This window comes from Chrysochloris asiatica, unplaced genomic scaffold (genome assembly GCF_000296735.1).
Source record: "Chrysochloris asiatica unplaced genomic scaffold, ChrAsi1.0 scaffold00041, whole genome shotgun sequence".
In the NCBI taxonomy this organism is placed as follows: Eukaryota; Metazoa; Chordata; class Mammalia; order Afrosoricida; family Chrysochloridae; genus Chrysochloris; species Chrysochloris asiatica.
The window spans coordinates 46,042-62,566 of NW_006408559.1; the positions used below are offsets into that span (position 1 = coordinate 46,042).

The 16,525-nt window shown below is 45.5% G+C and overlaps 2 protein-coding genes across 2 annotated transcripts in view; one reads left to right on the forward strand and one right to left on the reverse strand.

The window, feature by feature from the left end:
* Nucleotides 1–10,928, reverse strand: part of PAX4 (paired box 4) — a 51,949-nt gene extending 41,021 nt beyond the window's left edge. The window contains 1 exon segment of the mRNA XM_006878183.1: nt 10,823–10,928. Within this exon segment, the coding sequence (XP_006878245.1) occupies nt 10,823–10,928 (106 nt within the window).
* Nucleotides 10,929–11,194: 266 nt separating this feature from the next.
* Nucleotides 11,195–16,525, forward strand: part of SND1 (staphylococcal nuclease and tudor domain containing 1) — a 550,040-nt gene continuing 544,709 nt past the window's right edge. Inside the window, exon 1 of the mRNA XM_006861100.1 lies at nt 11,195–11,502. Within this exon, the coding sequence (XP_006861162.1) occupies nt 11,425–11,502 (78 nt within the window). The 5' untranslated portion in view covers nt 11,195–11,424. The remainder of the gene's footprint in view (nt 11,503–16,525) is intronic.

The window sequence follows — 16,525 nt, forward strand, 5'->3', positions numbered from 1 at the left end:
TTTACCTTCACTTACTCTATAGGTAAGGTAGATAGGGATTGATAGTCTGTTACACAGTCTGTACCTGGCCTTGTTTTGGTTGATGATATGAAGTTTTTCCACTATCTCTTTCCACAAATGTGCTCAATTTGATTTCCGTGCATTCCATCTGGTAAGGTCCATGTGTACAGTCATCTTTCATGTTGTTTTAAAAAGGTATTTGCAATGAAGTCATTGGTCTTGCAAATTTCTACCATGCAATCTCCAGCATCATTTCTATCACCAAGGCCATATTTTCTCACTGATCCTTCCCCATTGTTTCCAACATTTGCATTCCAATCACCAGTAATTATCAATACATATTGATTGCATAAATTTCAGACTAACGAAGTTGGTAGAATTCTTCAATTTCATCATCACTGACTGGCTTTCTTGGTTGGTGCATAAATTTGAATTAGCTGTATTAGCTAGTCTTCCTTGTAGGCGCATGGATATGATCCTATCATCGACAATGTTGTACTCTTAGATCTTGAAATGTTCTTTTTGCTATGAATGCAACACCATTCTTCTTCAATTTGTCATTCCAGCCTTAGTAATCCATGTGATCATCAGGTTCAAAATGGCCAATACCAGTCCATTTCAACTAACACCTAGGATATTGATGTTTATGTGTTCCATTCATTTTTTTCTACAACTTTCAATTTTCTTAAATTCATACTTCATACATTCCATGTTCTGATTAATGGATGTTTACAGCTGTTTCTCCTCATTTTGTGGAACTGTGCCACATCAGCAAATGAAGATCCTGAAGGCTTTACTCCATTTGTTTATCACAGTCAAGTCTGCTTTGAGGAGGCAGCTCTTCCCCAGTCATATTTTGAGTGCCTTGCAAACTAAGGGGCTCATCTTTCAGCATTACATCTGACAATACTCTGGTACTCTTCATCATGCACTGGTATTTAATATTCTGGTGCTATCTGACAGTATTCCACTGCTTTTCATACGATTTTTAGTGACTAAATATTTGCAAGTAGTCCGTCTTTTCTTCTACTTTGTCTGTCTTAGTCTGGAAGCTCAATTGATTATTTATTTATTTAATTTTTAAGTTTTTATTGTGAATTGAGTGATAGTTTACATGAGAGAACATCAGCTTTACATTCATCCTATCATATTTTGTTTCATTACAATGACTCCAATCCCCTCCATGCATCATCATTCAACAGCATTTGCTTCCATTCCTTCTTTTTTTTTTTTTTAATGTACATCGCAGCACTCAGGAATATATAACCATTCAAACAACCAAAGAGCATACACAGCAAGTCTGTCCCCCAGCTGCCAGCACACAGCCCCTCTTCCTCCTTGAGTCTAGAATTTCCAGCTGCTCCATCTCTCCATGTCATCATCTCTGCCTCCATCTCTGACATTGCTGCTTCTCTGGATAGGGTCCCATATTCCGCTCTTCTCCCTTGATGGTACCAGGGTCCTCTGCTCCTGGACTGCAAGATCAACTACTCCCCTCCTTTTGTTACAAAACGTCTACCTTTACATTTGCAACAATTGCGATCAGTCCTGATAACAATTATTCACTATTGAACCACAAGAGTCTTATCCCCATGTCCTTACACTAGCCCCATCTAGACAGGTTGAATACCACTCAGTGGAGATTCTACCTCCCCCTGCACCCTCTGAAACTAAGCTCCCTCTTGAAAACTTATAAGCCAATCACTTCCTGCCTTTATAGCCCCCCACCCCCCATTTTGGGTAGCCAATGTCTAAGTTGCACATCCCTATCAACCCTGTGTATAGAGGGGGTGGGAATGATCCTTGCTGTAAAGATTCGTAGAAGCTCAATTGAAACCTTTCCACTGTGGGTGACACTGCTGGTATTTAAAATACCGGTGACAAACCTTCCAGAGTCCCAATAATACATAAGCCACCACTATGCAACAAACTGACAGACAAACGGTGGAAACAAGACTCATAAGAGTTTCTTATTCAAGTTTTCAGGGTAGTTCAGTTGTTACACAGATAACTAAGGCACAAGACGATGTCACACATTCCATTGGAAAAGTATAAACCATGGGGTCTAGGAATGCAGGGCAGGGAGCATTCACTTCTGGTTTGAAGGATCTCAGAAAGTTTGTAGACTAAGTTGCCTTTGCATTGGCCCATGAAAGGTTTTCCAAGTGGAGGGAATTGGGCAAGGGAAATGCAGAAAACAAGGGTGAGTTTTCTGTTGTGGCCAAAGTTGCCACCATCATATGGGTGAGTCAACACAGAAGTGGGTCCTTCAGTGGACAGGGGTCTGTCCAAATGTAGGCCAAATAGGAGGACATCCTTACTCACTAGGCTGTACACGGCACAGCACAGACCTACAGCAGGAGAGGTAGTGGGTGGGTGGGTGAAGAGTTGATCCAGAGATGGTAGAGGTGAAACATGAGCTTACTGTTTTGGCTTTTTTATTTTTGAGAGATCAAGGGGCTGGGATCCTGCTTTGGTAGAGAGAACTGGGGCTTGAGAATACGCCAGCATTCTTGTAAGACCAGACCAGGGCAGAAAAGAGGTCCAGTGCTCAGACCAACCCAGCACCTACTCCTCATCCCCCTTCCTGGCAGATTTAAAGCCTTGTGGGCCTCCTCTCTAGTGAGGCAAGGCCTTAGAAGACACTTCTGGGGATGGGTTTGCTTACCTGATGAAAAAGGAAAGGGCTGTCTCCTTTTTTGGAGCTCTGGTAGCGTAGTGGTTACAAATCAGGCTGCGAACCTTAAGGCCAGCAGTTCGAAACTACCAGCTGTTCCGCGGGAGAAAGATGAGGCGTTCTCCTGTAAAGATTTACAGCCTCGGAAACCCTGTACAGGGTCTTTATGGGTCAGAAACGACTCAACGGCACTTAACAACAACAACAACAACAACAATGATGTCTGGAGCTGAAGCAACTATTTTGCAAATGAGGAAAAGTCAAGAGAATTGCAAAGATACTGCCCTGACATTCTTGAGCCTCTAAACAAGAATTTGCAATTTCTTGATATGTGAATGAAAAATACATGTTTACCTGATAGTTAATCTAGTATGTTGGCTCTTTGTTGCAACATTGCTACCTCTGAGTTTGCTAACCACCTACTTCAGGGTTCTGGGGATGGAGAGAAAGGAAGCCTGAGGTTCCTACCTAACTTTTCCTCTGTTTGTAGGGAGGAGTCAGAGGCTCAGAACCATTCAGTGAGAGTAGTGCAGTTGCCTGGAACTTCCTCATGCCCTTTACTTAGATATTTGAGCAAAACAAGCAGGTCCAGAGTGACAAACTCAACAGTGAATGATGTTGGTGGCTCTAGCAGAAGCAAATCAATATACAATTATCCAAGGCTACTGTAAACCTAGAGGCATTGATCAGTGACATTCTAGAGAATGGATTGAAGGCTGGGCTCACCATGAAATGATAGGACGGGTTCCAAGTTGATCCATTCACTAAAAGTTTCACCATGATCGTCCAAATCAGATAGCTCTCTAAGTGCATGTCAAGCCTTTCATTTCTTTACCTTCACTTACTCTATAGGTAAGGTAGATAGGGTACACTCTCATTAATTTCCTTGGGCTGAAGTAAATTTTGTTTTGAGAAATGAAGTCTCAACTTCAAGTGCAGGAGAAGGTGTTTTTCTTTTTTTTTCTTTTCTAAAAGATTCTAAGTTGCACTTTTAATGTCATAAAAATTTTTGTGTGTACTTCCTAAGATGTTTTTTTATAAGGACTTATGCGATGGACAGCATTTTAATCAAGTTCAGATGACACAGGCATATGCTGTTCTTACTACCTTCTGTTGAGTTGCCTCTGGCTCACATTAAGTCCATGTGTTAGAGGAGAACTGCTCCACAGGGTTTTCTTGGCTGAAATCCTTATTCACCAGCTCTTTTGGTGGTGCTGTTGGGTGGGTTGGCACTGCCAAGCTTTAGGTTAGCAGCCAGTTGTAAACTGCTTGTGCCACCCAGGCTCCTTCACAGGGCACATAGAAATAACTCAATTTAAAAGCCTCTATTGGAGTCCTGGTGTGGCGCTGTAGGATGAAACACTGGACTGCTAACCATAAGGTCAGCAATTCAAACCCACCAGCTGCTCTTCAGAAACCCTACGTAGGGTCACTATGAGTGAAAACCAACTCGACGGCATTCAACAACAACATAGAAGATTATAAGGAACCCAGTTTGCACTGGACTGCCAACTGCAAGGTTGGTGGTTCAAACCCATCAGCTGCTCTGTGGGAGAAAGATGAGTTTTTTTTTTGTTTTTTTTTTAATAAATGTTTTATTGTGAATTCTGTGATAGTTTACATGGGAGAACATTAGTTTTACATTCATTCTATCATATATCATTTCATTGCCATAGTTACCATCCTGTCCATGCATCATCACCCAACCAAAGGGTATAACCTGCAAGCCTGTCCCCCCTGCCCCCGGTCATCAGCACACAGCCCATTTCCCTTTCTGGATCTTTAGTCTCCAGCCACTCCATCTCTTCACGTCATCTTCTCTGCCTCCATCTCGGGCCTCACTGCTTCTCTGGGTAGGGTCTCGCTCTCTGCTCTTCTCCATTGATGGTCCCAGGGACCTCTGCTCCTAGACTGAAAAGTTAATCACTCCCCTCCTTGCTATAAAACGTCTACCGTTACATTTCCAACCCTCACAGTCAGTCCTGATAACAATTATTCACTATTGCATCACAAGAGACCCATCTGCATTTCGTTTCATCAGCCCTTCCTGGACAGGCTGGATACTATTCACTGGAGACTCTACCTTCCTCCACGCCCTTTGGATCTAGGTTCCCAAAAGATGAGATTTTTTTTTTGTTCCTCTAAAGTTGAACAGCCCTAGAATGAGCTGGAACCAACTTTACGGCAGTGAGTGTCAGGTATGGAAGATTATGCTATCAGGAATGACAAGGAGATTCAGATTTCATTATGCTGTCCTTCACTGTCCAGTTTAAGCCATTAGCCATATGTGGTTATTTCAATTTAGTTACAATAAATGAAAATAAAAATTCAATTCTCCAATTGCACTAGTCACGTTTCCAGAGTTCAGTAGCCACACGTGGCTCTACATGCAGAACTCCTGGAGAACATTTCCATAGCACAGAAAGTTCTTTTGGACAGTGGTGATCTAGACAAGTTGAGTTTGTGGGGCTTTTCTTTATATAAATATCCAGTGAAAGAAGAAGAAAGAGAAGAAGAAAAGTAGGTCCAGGCCAGAGGGTGAGGGCCTCATGAGCTATGTATACTAACGAGTGGAAACTTTATCCTTAAACTGAGGAGGAGATGTAATTTTAAGAAGGGAATTGGTGTGAGTCAGATTTGTATTTTAGGAAGAATACTGGACCAACAAGGAACTCTGGTAGCATAGTGGTTACAAATCAGACTGTGAACCTCAAGGCCAGCAGTTCGAAACTGCCAGCCATTCCACGGGAGAAAGTTGAGGCTTTCTTCTCCCATAAAGATTTATAGCCTCGGAAACCCTGTGCAGGGTCACTATGAGTTGGAGCTGACTCCACAGTACTTAACAACAACAACTGGACCAACAATGTGCACATGGGCTGGAGAGAATGAGGGCAGATTACTCCAGTGATGAGTTTTCTCCTGCTTCCCGATGGAAGCTTACTAGCATAAGTTGTTAAGTGTCATCAAATCAGATATGACTCATAGCAACCCAGTACAGGGTTTCCAAGGAGTGGCTGGTGAGCTTTAACCACCGATCTTGAGGTTCAAACTGACCTTACAGTCTAGCACATTAGCCACAGTGCTACCCCAGGACGCCTAGCTTACTAGCTAGAGGGTTGACTTCATCTGGATTTTACAGGTCCAGGTCTAGGATGAGGGGGCCAGGTGTGGCTACTTTAGAATCTTGAACTCAATTTAAAAACCTTATAGAAGATTATAGGAGTCCTGGTTTGCTGCTGGAGGATAAGTACTGGATTGTTAGTCACCAAGTCTGCAGTTCAAACCCACCAGTCACTCCTTGAAAACGCTATATAGGGTCACTATGAGTCGGAACCAACTTGACAGCCCTTAATTACAATACAACAGAAGATTATAAGCAGTTTTGTTGGTGCTGTAGGCTAAGTACTGGAGCTACATTTATGCATTTTAATGAAACACCAGATTTTGTGTATGTGTATGTGTGTAGAAGTGTGCACTTGTGTTTTCTCTACCATACCTTTAAGGCATCTCCTTTAAGACTTTCAAAGTCCTTTTCCTGGCTGTAATGAAAGAGCAGAAAGATCAGGAGCTTTAGAGTCACTGGAGCGAGAGTCAAATCTCTGCTCTACCATCACTATGACCTGCAACATGCAGCCTACTGAAGTTTCCAGTTCAATTGGCAAACTCAATATACTACTGTTTTTCTCTCACCCACGTATTCACAAATATTTACTGAACAGAGATTATGTGCCAGGCAAAGAGCTGGGAATTCCATTGTAAATAAATGAGACACAGTCCCCATGGTGTCATAGAGGGTGAAGAGACGTGATTATAATCTGGTAAATGCTTTGAAAGACCAAGAATAGGGTGTTTGTGGAGGAAAGGTACCTAATCCAGTCTTGACGGGGCCAGGGCAATCATTCTGATGTCTAAGTAGAAGCTGAAGGCTGAGGAGAAGGTAGCCAGGAGAAGTGCAGTGGGGGGGGGGGGGGGGGGGTGGGGAGGAGAACGAAGGGTGGGAAGACTGCTCCAGGCTATGCCAAAAGCTTGGAGGTGAAGAAGAGCATGGTATCTTGAAATGGACTTTGATCAAGCCCATTAGGCTGGTTGGCATTGAGAACTAATGGAAAGTCTGAGGGGAGTAGAGAAGCATGCTCAGATTTGCATTTTACTAGGATCCTTTTGGCTGCAGTAGAATGAATGAGGTATATTGGGAAAGACTGGTATTCAGAAAATAGGTCAGGTTTAAGGAACAGGAGATGTTCAAAATCATCATAAAACCCAGGCAGTGTTCTAAGAGTTCAACATAGACTAATTCATGCTATCCTCATGTTACCCAAAACAACTCTAGGGGGGTGTCCTGCTGCTGTTGTTGAATGCCATTGAGTTAGTTCGCACTCAGAGCAACCCTGAATCGGGTTTCTGAGGAGTGGCTGGTGAGCTTGGTCTCTGACCTTGCACTTCAAACCAACTTTGCCGTCCTGCACATTAACCCAAAGTGCCACACCAGGACTCCTAGTATCATCTTTATTTTACAGATGAGAAATCTAAGGCTCAGAGATGCTATATAGCCTGCCCAGGTCACACAGCATTGGGATGTGAAATCAGGTTCCAGGACCTGTGTGCTCTGCTGTAGATGCAGCCAACTCTAGAGATTGACTGAGAAGTGGAGAGAGAAGAGGGAGAAGATGCAGATGACAGCCAAGTTGCTAGCTTATAACCAGTGGTATTTTGGGGCTGAGACACATCCTGAGGAAGAATAGCTATCAGAGGAAAGATAATGGCTTCTTGTGAGACATATTGAATTTGAATTCTCCAGGTGACTGTGATGGTGTGATATCTTGAGTATCAATAGACATCTGGGTCTTGAAACTGAAAGACCTCACCACTGAGATTTTAAAAGAGTTATGTGTTTGGTGAGGAGCCCTAGTGGAATTGTGGGGTAAAGAATTGGGGCTGGGTTATAACCATAAACTTGGTAAGTCACACCTACCAGATGCTCTTTGAGAGAAAGATGAGGCTGTCTTCTTCCCTAAAGATTTACTGTCTCAGAAACTATGAAGCAGTTTGACTCTGCCTTTAGGGTTGTTCCGAGTCAGAATCAATGTGATAGAAGTGGGGCTGGCTTTTGGCTTGGTATACATTGGGTGGAGTCCTGGTGTGGTGCTATAGGATAAATGCAGGACGCAGGTCAGTTTGAACCACAAGGTTGGCGGTTCAAATCCACTAGCTGCTCCTCAGAAACCCTATCCTGGGTCACTATGAGTCAAAATCGACTTGATGGAGCTTAACAACAAATACATTTGTAGTCACTGGCTTGAGGCCATGAGAGTGGGGAAGATGTCTTAGGACAAATATTCTCAATTAGAAAATACTTCCAGAAGAACCCTGAGGAACATCATATTAAGGGGCAGGCAGAAGAAGAATCTGTCACTGTGTCGATGAGAAACAGGAGCTTGAGAGAGAGGAAAACAAAATGTGTGCATTTCAAAAGTAAAGCATTTCGTGGAGGAAATGGTGTCAAATGTTGTGGAGAGCTCAAGCAAAGTGAGGCCAAAACAATCTTTTGGATGTAGTAACAAGGGAATCATTTGTGACCTTGGAGAAAATACCTTCTGTCCATAGTTGTTAAGTGCTGTCTAGTCCGTACTGACTCATAATGATCCTGGATAGGCTTTCTGAAAAGCAGTTGGTGGGTTTGAACTGCAGACCTTGTGGTTCAAAGTCTGGTGCTGATCCTACAGGGCCACACTGGGAGTCCTTCAGTATGTCAGCAAAAGCAATAGCCAGAAGGCAAAGGGCTGAGGACTAAATGTGGGCTGAGGTTGGGGATGCAGTACACAAGGAACTTCACCAAGAGAGATTTGGAGGTGAATGTGGAATAAAAGAAAGGTTTACTTAATTTATCTTGTTGTCGTTGTTAAGTCGGTTCTAACTCATAGCGACCCTGTATATGGTTTCCGAGGCTGTAAATCTTTGTGGGAGCAGAAAACCTCATCTTTCTTCCACTGAGTAGCTGGTGGGCTTGAACCACCTATCTTGTGGTTCCTAGTCCAGTGCTTATCCTACAGAGGCAACGTATCCTACAATGTAAGAACTTTGAGAATATTTAAATGTTAATGAGACGACTCCAGGATAAATCGAAAGGCTGCAAAAACCAGAGACCTATAAAGAGAGTCCTTGAAGATGGAGGAGAGGGCTCTTGAGCCCAGCTGCGGAGTTCAGGTTAAGCAGCATGAGTGTATTCTTTCTTTGTAGCAATGGAGGATACATTTTTAGATTTGGTGGTGGGAATGGTGGGAGTTCTTCTTGATGGCTTCTATTATCTCTCAAAAGTAGGAGACTTTATCACTATCTGAGAGTGTGGGATACAGTGGAGTAGGAGTTAAGGGGAGAACAGAGGTGTCAGACAGACCCAGTGTTCACCGTGGCACCAACTTGACCAGCTGGGTGTTTTGTCTAGCTAATGGCTAGGTTTGGAGAAGGCAGAGAGAGAGAGAGAGAGAGTTAGGTTTTGACAGGTATGTACAATAGTAGACAATGATAATTAGAGAGGAGGTTACTGGTAGGTAAGGGACTAAAATGATGGATGGCGCATGGAGTCTAGCCAGGATCCAGAATAAGACAGAGGGAGCCAACAAAGAGAGGTGAAGTTGTTTAGAGATTTTGATCATAGTTAAAGTCAAAGACAAGAAGTATGTGGTAGGCATCCTCTAAGATGGCTCAATGATCTTCACCTGGCCTGTGTAATCCCCTCTCCTGGAAGGGACTTAGTGACTCTTTCAAACTAACAGACTATGACAAATGATGGGGTGTCACTTCAGAGTTACAGACTCTGGCTTCTCTCTGGCTCTTTTGTTGGCTTTATCTGAGAGAGGCCAGCTGCCATGTCATGAGTTGCCTTGTGAAGCCCAGGTAGCAGGGAATAGAGCCAGAGAGGGCCTGAAGCCCTCAGTCCAATTCCCTTGAGGAACTGAATCTTGCCAACAACCTGACCGCTTGACAAACAGACTGCAGCTTTGTAACAGACTTTCAGCTAAGCCATGCCCATTCCTGATGCACAGAAACCTAAGCTAATAAATGCTCATTGTGCTAATCCACATGTTTTGGGGGTAATTTGTTATGTAGCAACAGAGAGTTAACAAAAGATAAGTGACTGAGAAGCAAAAACGGACAGCAATGATGATCTGAGGGTGGAGTGCTAGAGTTTATATTTTTCTTCACAAGGCAGTTCCACCTAATACTTCATTTGTCCTGGAGAGGGTGGGTAAAGCCGGGCAGATGGATCTGCGAGACAAGCCATCCTCCAAGGTCATTGGGTGGAGAAGAGTGTGAGCCCGTGTTAATTTCAATGAATGACAGGTTGGGAATTGGGTCGGGGAAGACAATCTCAAAGATATGGAGCGCAGGAAGCATAGATGGAGTGTGCCTCCAGATCCCTCCCACCCTCCCGAAAGAGAATGGCCAATTAATAGTATGAAAGGGGCACTAGAAATCCAGGAAGATGCTGATCCCAAAACTTGACCCTAGGGTAAGGGAGAATGAGCCAGTAAACCACGTCTTCTTGAAAGCGGCACCCCCGTTTTAAGAGACGTGCGCTGAGTTAGAACCGACTCCATAGCACTTAACAAGAAGTATATGCTTGTCTCCACATAGCGGGCGCCAAACGAATATAAGTTTTCTCTTGACATTCACATTTGAGTACTGTGCTCATAACCCCATCTTTCTTCAAATACCTGGGGATGGGTAAAGGGGCTCACCACATTGGGTCAGGGGCTGCCTCCTCACGGATCAGGAAGGACAGGCTTTCCCTAACTTCTTTAAAGCAACTGGCATGAGGCGGGAGAGCGAAGGTCACTCTCTCTGGGGACAGTTCCATGTCATCTCACTAAGAGAAATGTATCCGTTCCATCAACAAACATCAATCAAGAGCTATGAAGTGCGACACAAATACTACAGAGAAACCCACTCCCGACAGTAAGGTGGGAGCGCGGCCGCGAGCAACGTCCAGGCCAGCATTGGCCTGAGTTTTCCAAGTTCTCCGCATACTTTTTGCTGAGGGAAAATGTCGGAAGTGGGCGTACAGCCCGCACTGCGAAGCTCCAGAACTCGGCCTGGTAGGCTGTCACTTCCCAGCGGTTCACTCGTCGCTCCCGCAAGGCCCACCTGCAGCACCCGCGTCCACGTGGGCACCCCTGAGGCCCGCAGGGCAGGGCTCGAGGGGCAGGACCAGGAGGGAGGGTGAGGCCGGCCCCGCCCTCGGGGCTCCCATGGCCCCCCGCGCCCCGCGGCCAGATGCTGACGTGTCCTTTGCTTCTTACTACACCTCCCGAGTCCCGACGACACTACCTACTCCAGCTGCCCCGGAAGTCCCGCCCCAAATTTAGCCCGTCACCGCAAATCAGCTCTTTCAGCGCTTCCCAGAGTTCGCCACCCGTTTTGGGACCAAGGGGCGGGGCTCCAAAAGCAGGTCGCCTATTGGCTTGAGGTCCGGCGGGCTCTGGACGCCTATTGGTCAGAGGGCGGTGGCTCTCTGGCACGCTTGCGCGGCGAGTAGAACGTGTGGCGGTGGTAGTGGTGAACGCGTCTCCTCTTTCGCTCCCATTCCTGCCGCTGCTCAGTGAGCGTCCAGTGCGTCTGTCCCGTCCATCGCCCACAGCCCGTCGCCCGCCTGTCCCTCGCTGCGGCAGCTCTCACCAGCACCGACACTCCCACTGACACCTCCAGCCCGGCCGGCAGCCCCACTCGTTGCCTTTCCATCTCCACACATGGCCTCCTCCGTGCAGAGCGGCGGCTCCTCCGGGGGACCAGCGGTCCCCACCGTGCAGCGGGGCATCGTCAAGATGGTGAGAGCGGGGCCCCGAACACGGGCCACTCCGCCCGCCTCCAAGCGAGGTCGGAATCTGGCTCCCCTTCCCCTCCTGCCAGCCTGCATGGTCCCCAGACCCTCTTCCCTCTGCCCCCTTCCTACTGCCGATCTCTTCTTTCAATCCCCTCTCTAGACAGATCCCTACATGGACCTCCCTGGGTCCTTGCCTCTCGGACACTCTTGCAGGGGTCCCAGTGATTTCCGTGGTCGCGACACTTGAACTGGCTGTTTACCGGGACTGATCGATTAGCTGAGAGAATTCGTGGTTCTCTGTTCCCCCAGCCCTCCTCTTGCCTATCTTTTTGACATCTGCTGAGGAGTTTGCAGTTTTTCGAAACGCTTTTACTTGTCAAATCTTGACATACAGTCTTAACTGAAACCCAGGAGTACTTGGATATCTGAAGCTTTGCTGTTTCCACCCGCGCTCGGTGACTTAACTCCAAGTTCTCTTGTTTTCTGGCCCTCTGCCCCCGTCTTTTCCCTCCACAGATCGCGTTAAGTCTGTAATCCTGAATGCTAATACTTGTGCTCCTATTGACCCTCACAACGATAGGCCATGAGGAATTTTAGTAATCCTTATTGCTTCTTTACTGATAGAGGGACAGGTTTAAGGTTTAAGGGAGTGCAAGTGACTTGCCTAAGGTCACATGGTGCCTGAGGTTTGGATTGGAGCCAGTTCTAGAGCCCAAGTGTTCTGACTCCCAAGCTCCCAGATCAGGGCTTGCTTACCTATTCCCTCACGCTCTACATTCCTGAATTTAGATTTTAAAACCCATGAGGTTGATCACTTCCATGATAATTTTGTAGTATGTTTGTTTTCTTCATCACTAACCTCCTGGTGTCATCTCACCAACACTCACAACTTTAGGAACCAGGTATTTCTTGGCTGTTACCAGGTTTTCTAAGGAGCTCTGGTAGTGTAGTGGTTACAAATCAGGCTGCAAACCTTAAGGTCAGCAGTTCGAAACTACCAGCTGTTCCGTGGGAGAAAGATGAGGCTTTCTGCTCTCGTAAAGATTTACAGCCTTGGAAACCCTGTACAGGGTTGCTATGGGTCGAAACCGATTTGATGGCACTTGTTGTTGTTGTCAGGTGCCATCGAGTCGGAACAACAACAAAAACACCAAAAATGAAATCTAGATGACTGAAAACATCTAGATTTCATTTCAGATCACAGTTCCGACTTTTCCATCTGGAATAGCAAATGACACTATTTCTCCTGAAGTGTCATAGTTTTGCTGTTGCAGAAAGTTGAAGAAACATCTTATTTTCTTTGTCTCTTGCTTTTCAAAGAATGAAAATGTTCTGCAGCTTGTGTGCATGTCAGATTTCATGGTGTGTTTTTGTCACTCATTATTACATATTCATTTCTTAGTTAACATTCTGTCACCAGCTGAGATATTTGAGGTTTTTTTTTTAATATTGCTTTTCCTTCATTTACACATCCAATCCAAACAAAATCCGTTGCCATTGAGTTGATTCCAACTCAGCGACCCTATATAGAGATAGTAAATCTGTATGTGAGCAGACACACTCATCTTTTGGAGGGTTTGAACCACTGACCCTGTGGTTAGCAGTTGTGGTTTTTAGATGCTGTTGAGCCCTTTCTGACTTGTAGTGCCCGGTCCTGCATCTTCCTTACACTTGTTATGTTTGAATTCCATTGCTCTCTTTTGCTGCCTCTCCATTTTGCCAAGCATGGCATCCTATAATGAGTGTGAATTCATCAGAAACTGAATGAGAAGGCAATTTACAAGGTCTGTGTATTCTCTCCTCTGAAACATTGGCCTTCCCCACGAAAGAATGATCATGGAGGGGCTCCATGCTCATTTGCTTTTTTATTGGCACTGATCTTTCCCTTGTCTGTAGGACAAAGCATTGCTGGGTGGTCTCGTGATGGGATTGGCAGCCCTGAGTGGATCTTCTGAGTTTCCTCCTTTGCCAGATCTTGCAGTTTTCTTAAAGGCCCCTCTCCTTTGTGGGGCAGGAATGGAATGAAGCTGATCATTTTTTGCAGGAGGTTTTCCAAGCATCTGGATCCCACGAGCTGCCACAGTGGCTGCTCACAGATTATACCATAAACCCAACCAAATATGTCGCTGTCCAGCCATTCGACTCAGCAACGTTGTAGGACAGAAGAACTGGCCCATAGTTTCTAAGGTTGTCTGTAACCTTTGTGGGAGAAGAGCTACATCTTTTCCTGTGGAGTGACTGGTGGGTTTGAACCGCCAGCCTTTCAGTTAGCAGCTGAGTACTTAACCACTGTGCTGCCGGGTTCCTGAGATTGCCCCAAAGATACTAAATATCAGTAACAATAAACCGAAAAAATACCAAGCCTACTGCCATCAAGTTGATGCTAACTCATAGCAACCCTGTTTTGAGGTCTGTAAATCTTCATGGGAGCAGCCTCATCTTCTTCTGATGGAGTGGCTGGTGGGTTTGAACTGCCATCTTTGCAGTTAGTAGTTAAGTGCTAATCGTATAGCGCCACAGGCCACAGCTTGTTAATTAAGTGTCCTGTCTTGTGCTGAATAGTCTGGCTGGCACACACGATCTCATTTACAACACCTAACAAGTACATAGGATTTGGTTCCATTTTACAGATGTGAAGTCTGAGGTTCTGAATGAACAAGTCACTTCTAAGGACAGGCACTTTTCATCCGTAATAAGAGGCACCCTGGGCCTGCCTGCCAGAGCACATGCTCGTAACTGTCCTACCCTATTCTGCTGTGCCGACTCCCCGACTTCAGGGTATGACTTTGTCACGTGGAGGAGGGTGGGGTCGGTGGTGCACCGCCACAGAATTGCAGGAAAGCAAGCTGACTGTAATTGAGTTGAGAAGAGATTAGATGTTGCTCCCTGTCTGGCCCAGAGCTGTTATTGTGGTAAGTGACTTCATTTGGTGCTTATGGTTGTGTGCCTAGGAGAGTTGTGGAAGACTTTTGAGTTTGGGAGGAGACACTGCAGGTTCAGGGATTGGAGCAGTCTGTGCTGCTGTTTTTCTGGGACCAGACTGCTGGGGGTTGGGTGGGTGAATTCAGGCAAGGATTATGGGGATCAGCAAAGGGGGGTGGTGGGAAGTGAACTGCAGAGAGCCAGGCTGATTTGTGCCAGCTTACAGGTCTTGTCTGGAATGAAAAATTGGGGATCCTGGTAAATTGCTCTGTGCGAAGCTCCTCTGCTAAGCAAAGTTGTATTATCCTGGAGAGTAATCGACTCTACTAGAACTAGGAAGTGCTTTGTAAGAACTCTCCAAAGGAAGATGGAGCTGTCTGACAGAAGCAAGTGAGAGTTTGATGACGAGGGAAACAGTAGTCCTTGCTTTTCTGCTTTCTGGGAGTGAGAGGCAGAAACTGGAGCAGGACTGAAGCAGGCATGCGTTTCAGGAGGGCTGCCTGGACTTGGGCTGGTCTCAGGGTGACATTGGCTGCAGCAGGGAGGGATAGTCATTCCTTGTTTGTTGGGTGGGGGTAGGAAAGGTTATGGGGTCGTTGCTGTGTTAATTGCTGTTAAGTTGCTTGCAACTCTTGTTGACTCTGTTACAGAGTAGAACTGCTCCATACGGTTTCCAAAGCACATCAACAGACCTGCCTCTTTTGGGTAGGTTTGACCTGATAAACTTTTGGCTAGTAGTTAAGCGCTTAACCATTTGTAGCACTAGACGTTTTGTAGCTACATCTCTGTGCAATAATCCTAAATCCTGCGTTATTCTGTTTTAAGATTGAAGAAGGAACTTGGGGATTGACTTGTAAGAGTCTTTGTGTTTTGTCTGTCATTTTGATGGTGATGAGAGTGGGGCTAAGGGACAGCTATGGTCCTGGAATGTGTGTAAGGAGGAAGTGGGCAAGTCAGCTGGCAGAGCCTTGGGGAGCTATTCTGTTGTTGCAAACACATTGAGGAATCCTGGAAAAACTGAAGGTGGATTTGTTTTTTGTTTTTTGTTTTAGTTGGGATGAGACTGGCAAGTGTGTGGGCAGACAAAATATAACCTAGATAAGTAATTGTTTCTTGTCAAATCAGATCTGATTTCTCTCTAAATGCTCCATACGATTTCCAACTGAGTACTTTTTTAATAATTTGCTAGACCTTCTTTGGCCGTAGCAGAGGATTCTCAGCAGGTGTTAAATAGATGAGGTTGGGAGAAGTCATAGGATCTTTCCTGTACAGTTCAGTCACCTAGTTGTCAGTGTCACTCTCCGATAATCTGGAGCCTTGCCAGCCCAGTTGTTGTTGCCTCCCATCTCCTGGTGACCTCATGTGTGCTTCATAGAGTTTTCAGTGGATGGTTTATCTGGAGTAAATTGCTAAGCCTTTCTTCCAAGGGGCCTCTGAGTGGAGTGAAATTGAACCCCCAGCCTTCTGGTTAGCAACCGAGCTCATTAACCATTTACATCACCCAGAGATTCCAAACTGTAACATCCAAACCCCCAAACCCATTGCCACTGCATCAATTCTGACTCCCTATAGGAGAGAGTAGACTTGCTTCATAGGCTTCCAAGGCTGTAAATCTTTATGGGAGCAGACTGCCACAGCTTTCTCACTTGGAGCAACTGGTGGGTTTGAATCACCGACCTTTAGATTAGCCGCCAGTCTCTTAATCCCTGCACCATATCCCCAAATCATTTGCCTTCTCATTAGCAGCACTGAACAGGTACTTCTTGTTGTTACTAAGTGCTATTGAGTTGGTTCCGATCCATAGCGACCCTGCATAGGTGAGCTTGAACCACTGAATTTGCAGTCTAGCACATTAACCCGCAGTGCCACACCAGGACTCCTGAACAGCTACATAGAGATGGCTGTTTCCCCTGATTGCCCGGACCTGGCTTACTTTCTGTTAGGAGCTCATAGGCAGATAGTTAACGAGCTTAACTGCTAACAGGAAGGTTGGCAGTTCAAGTCTACCCAGCGGTACCTTGGAAGAAAGGTCTGGCGATATAGTTAAGAAAAATCAGCGATTGAAAACTGGAGAATGCATGGGGTCACCATGAGTCGGAATAATT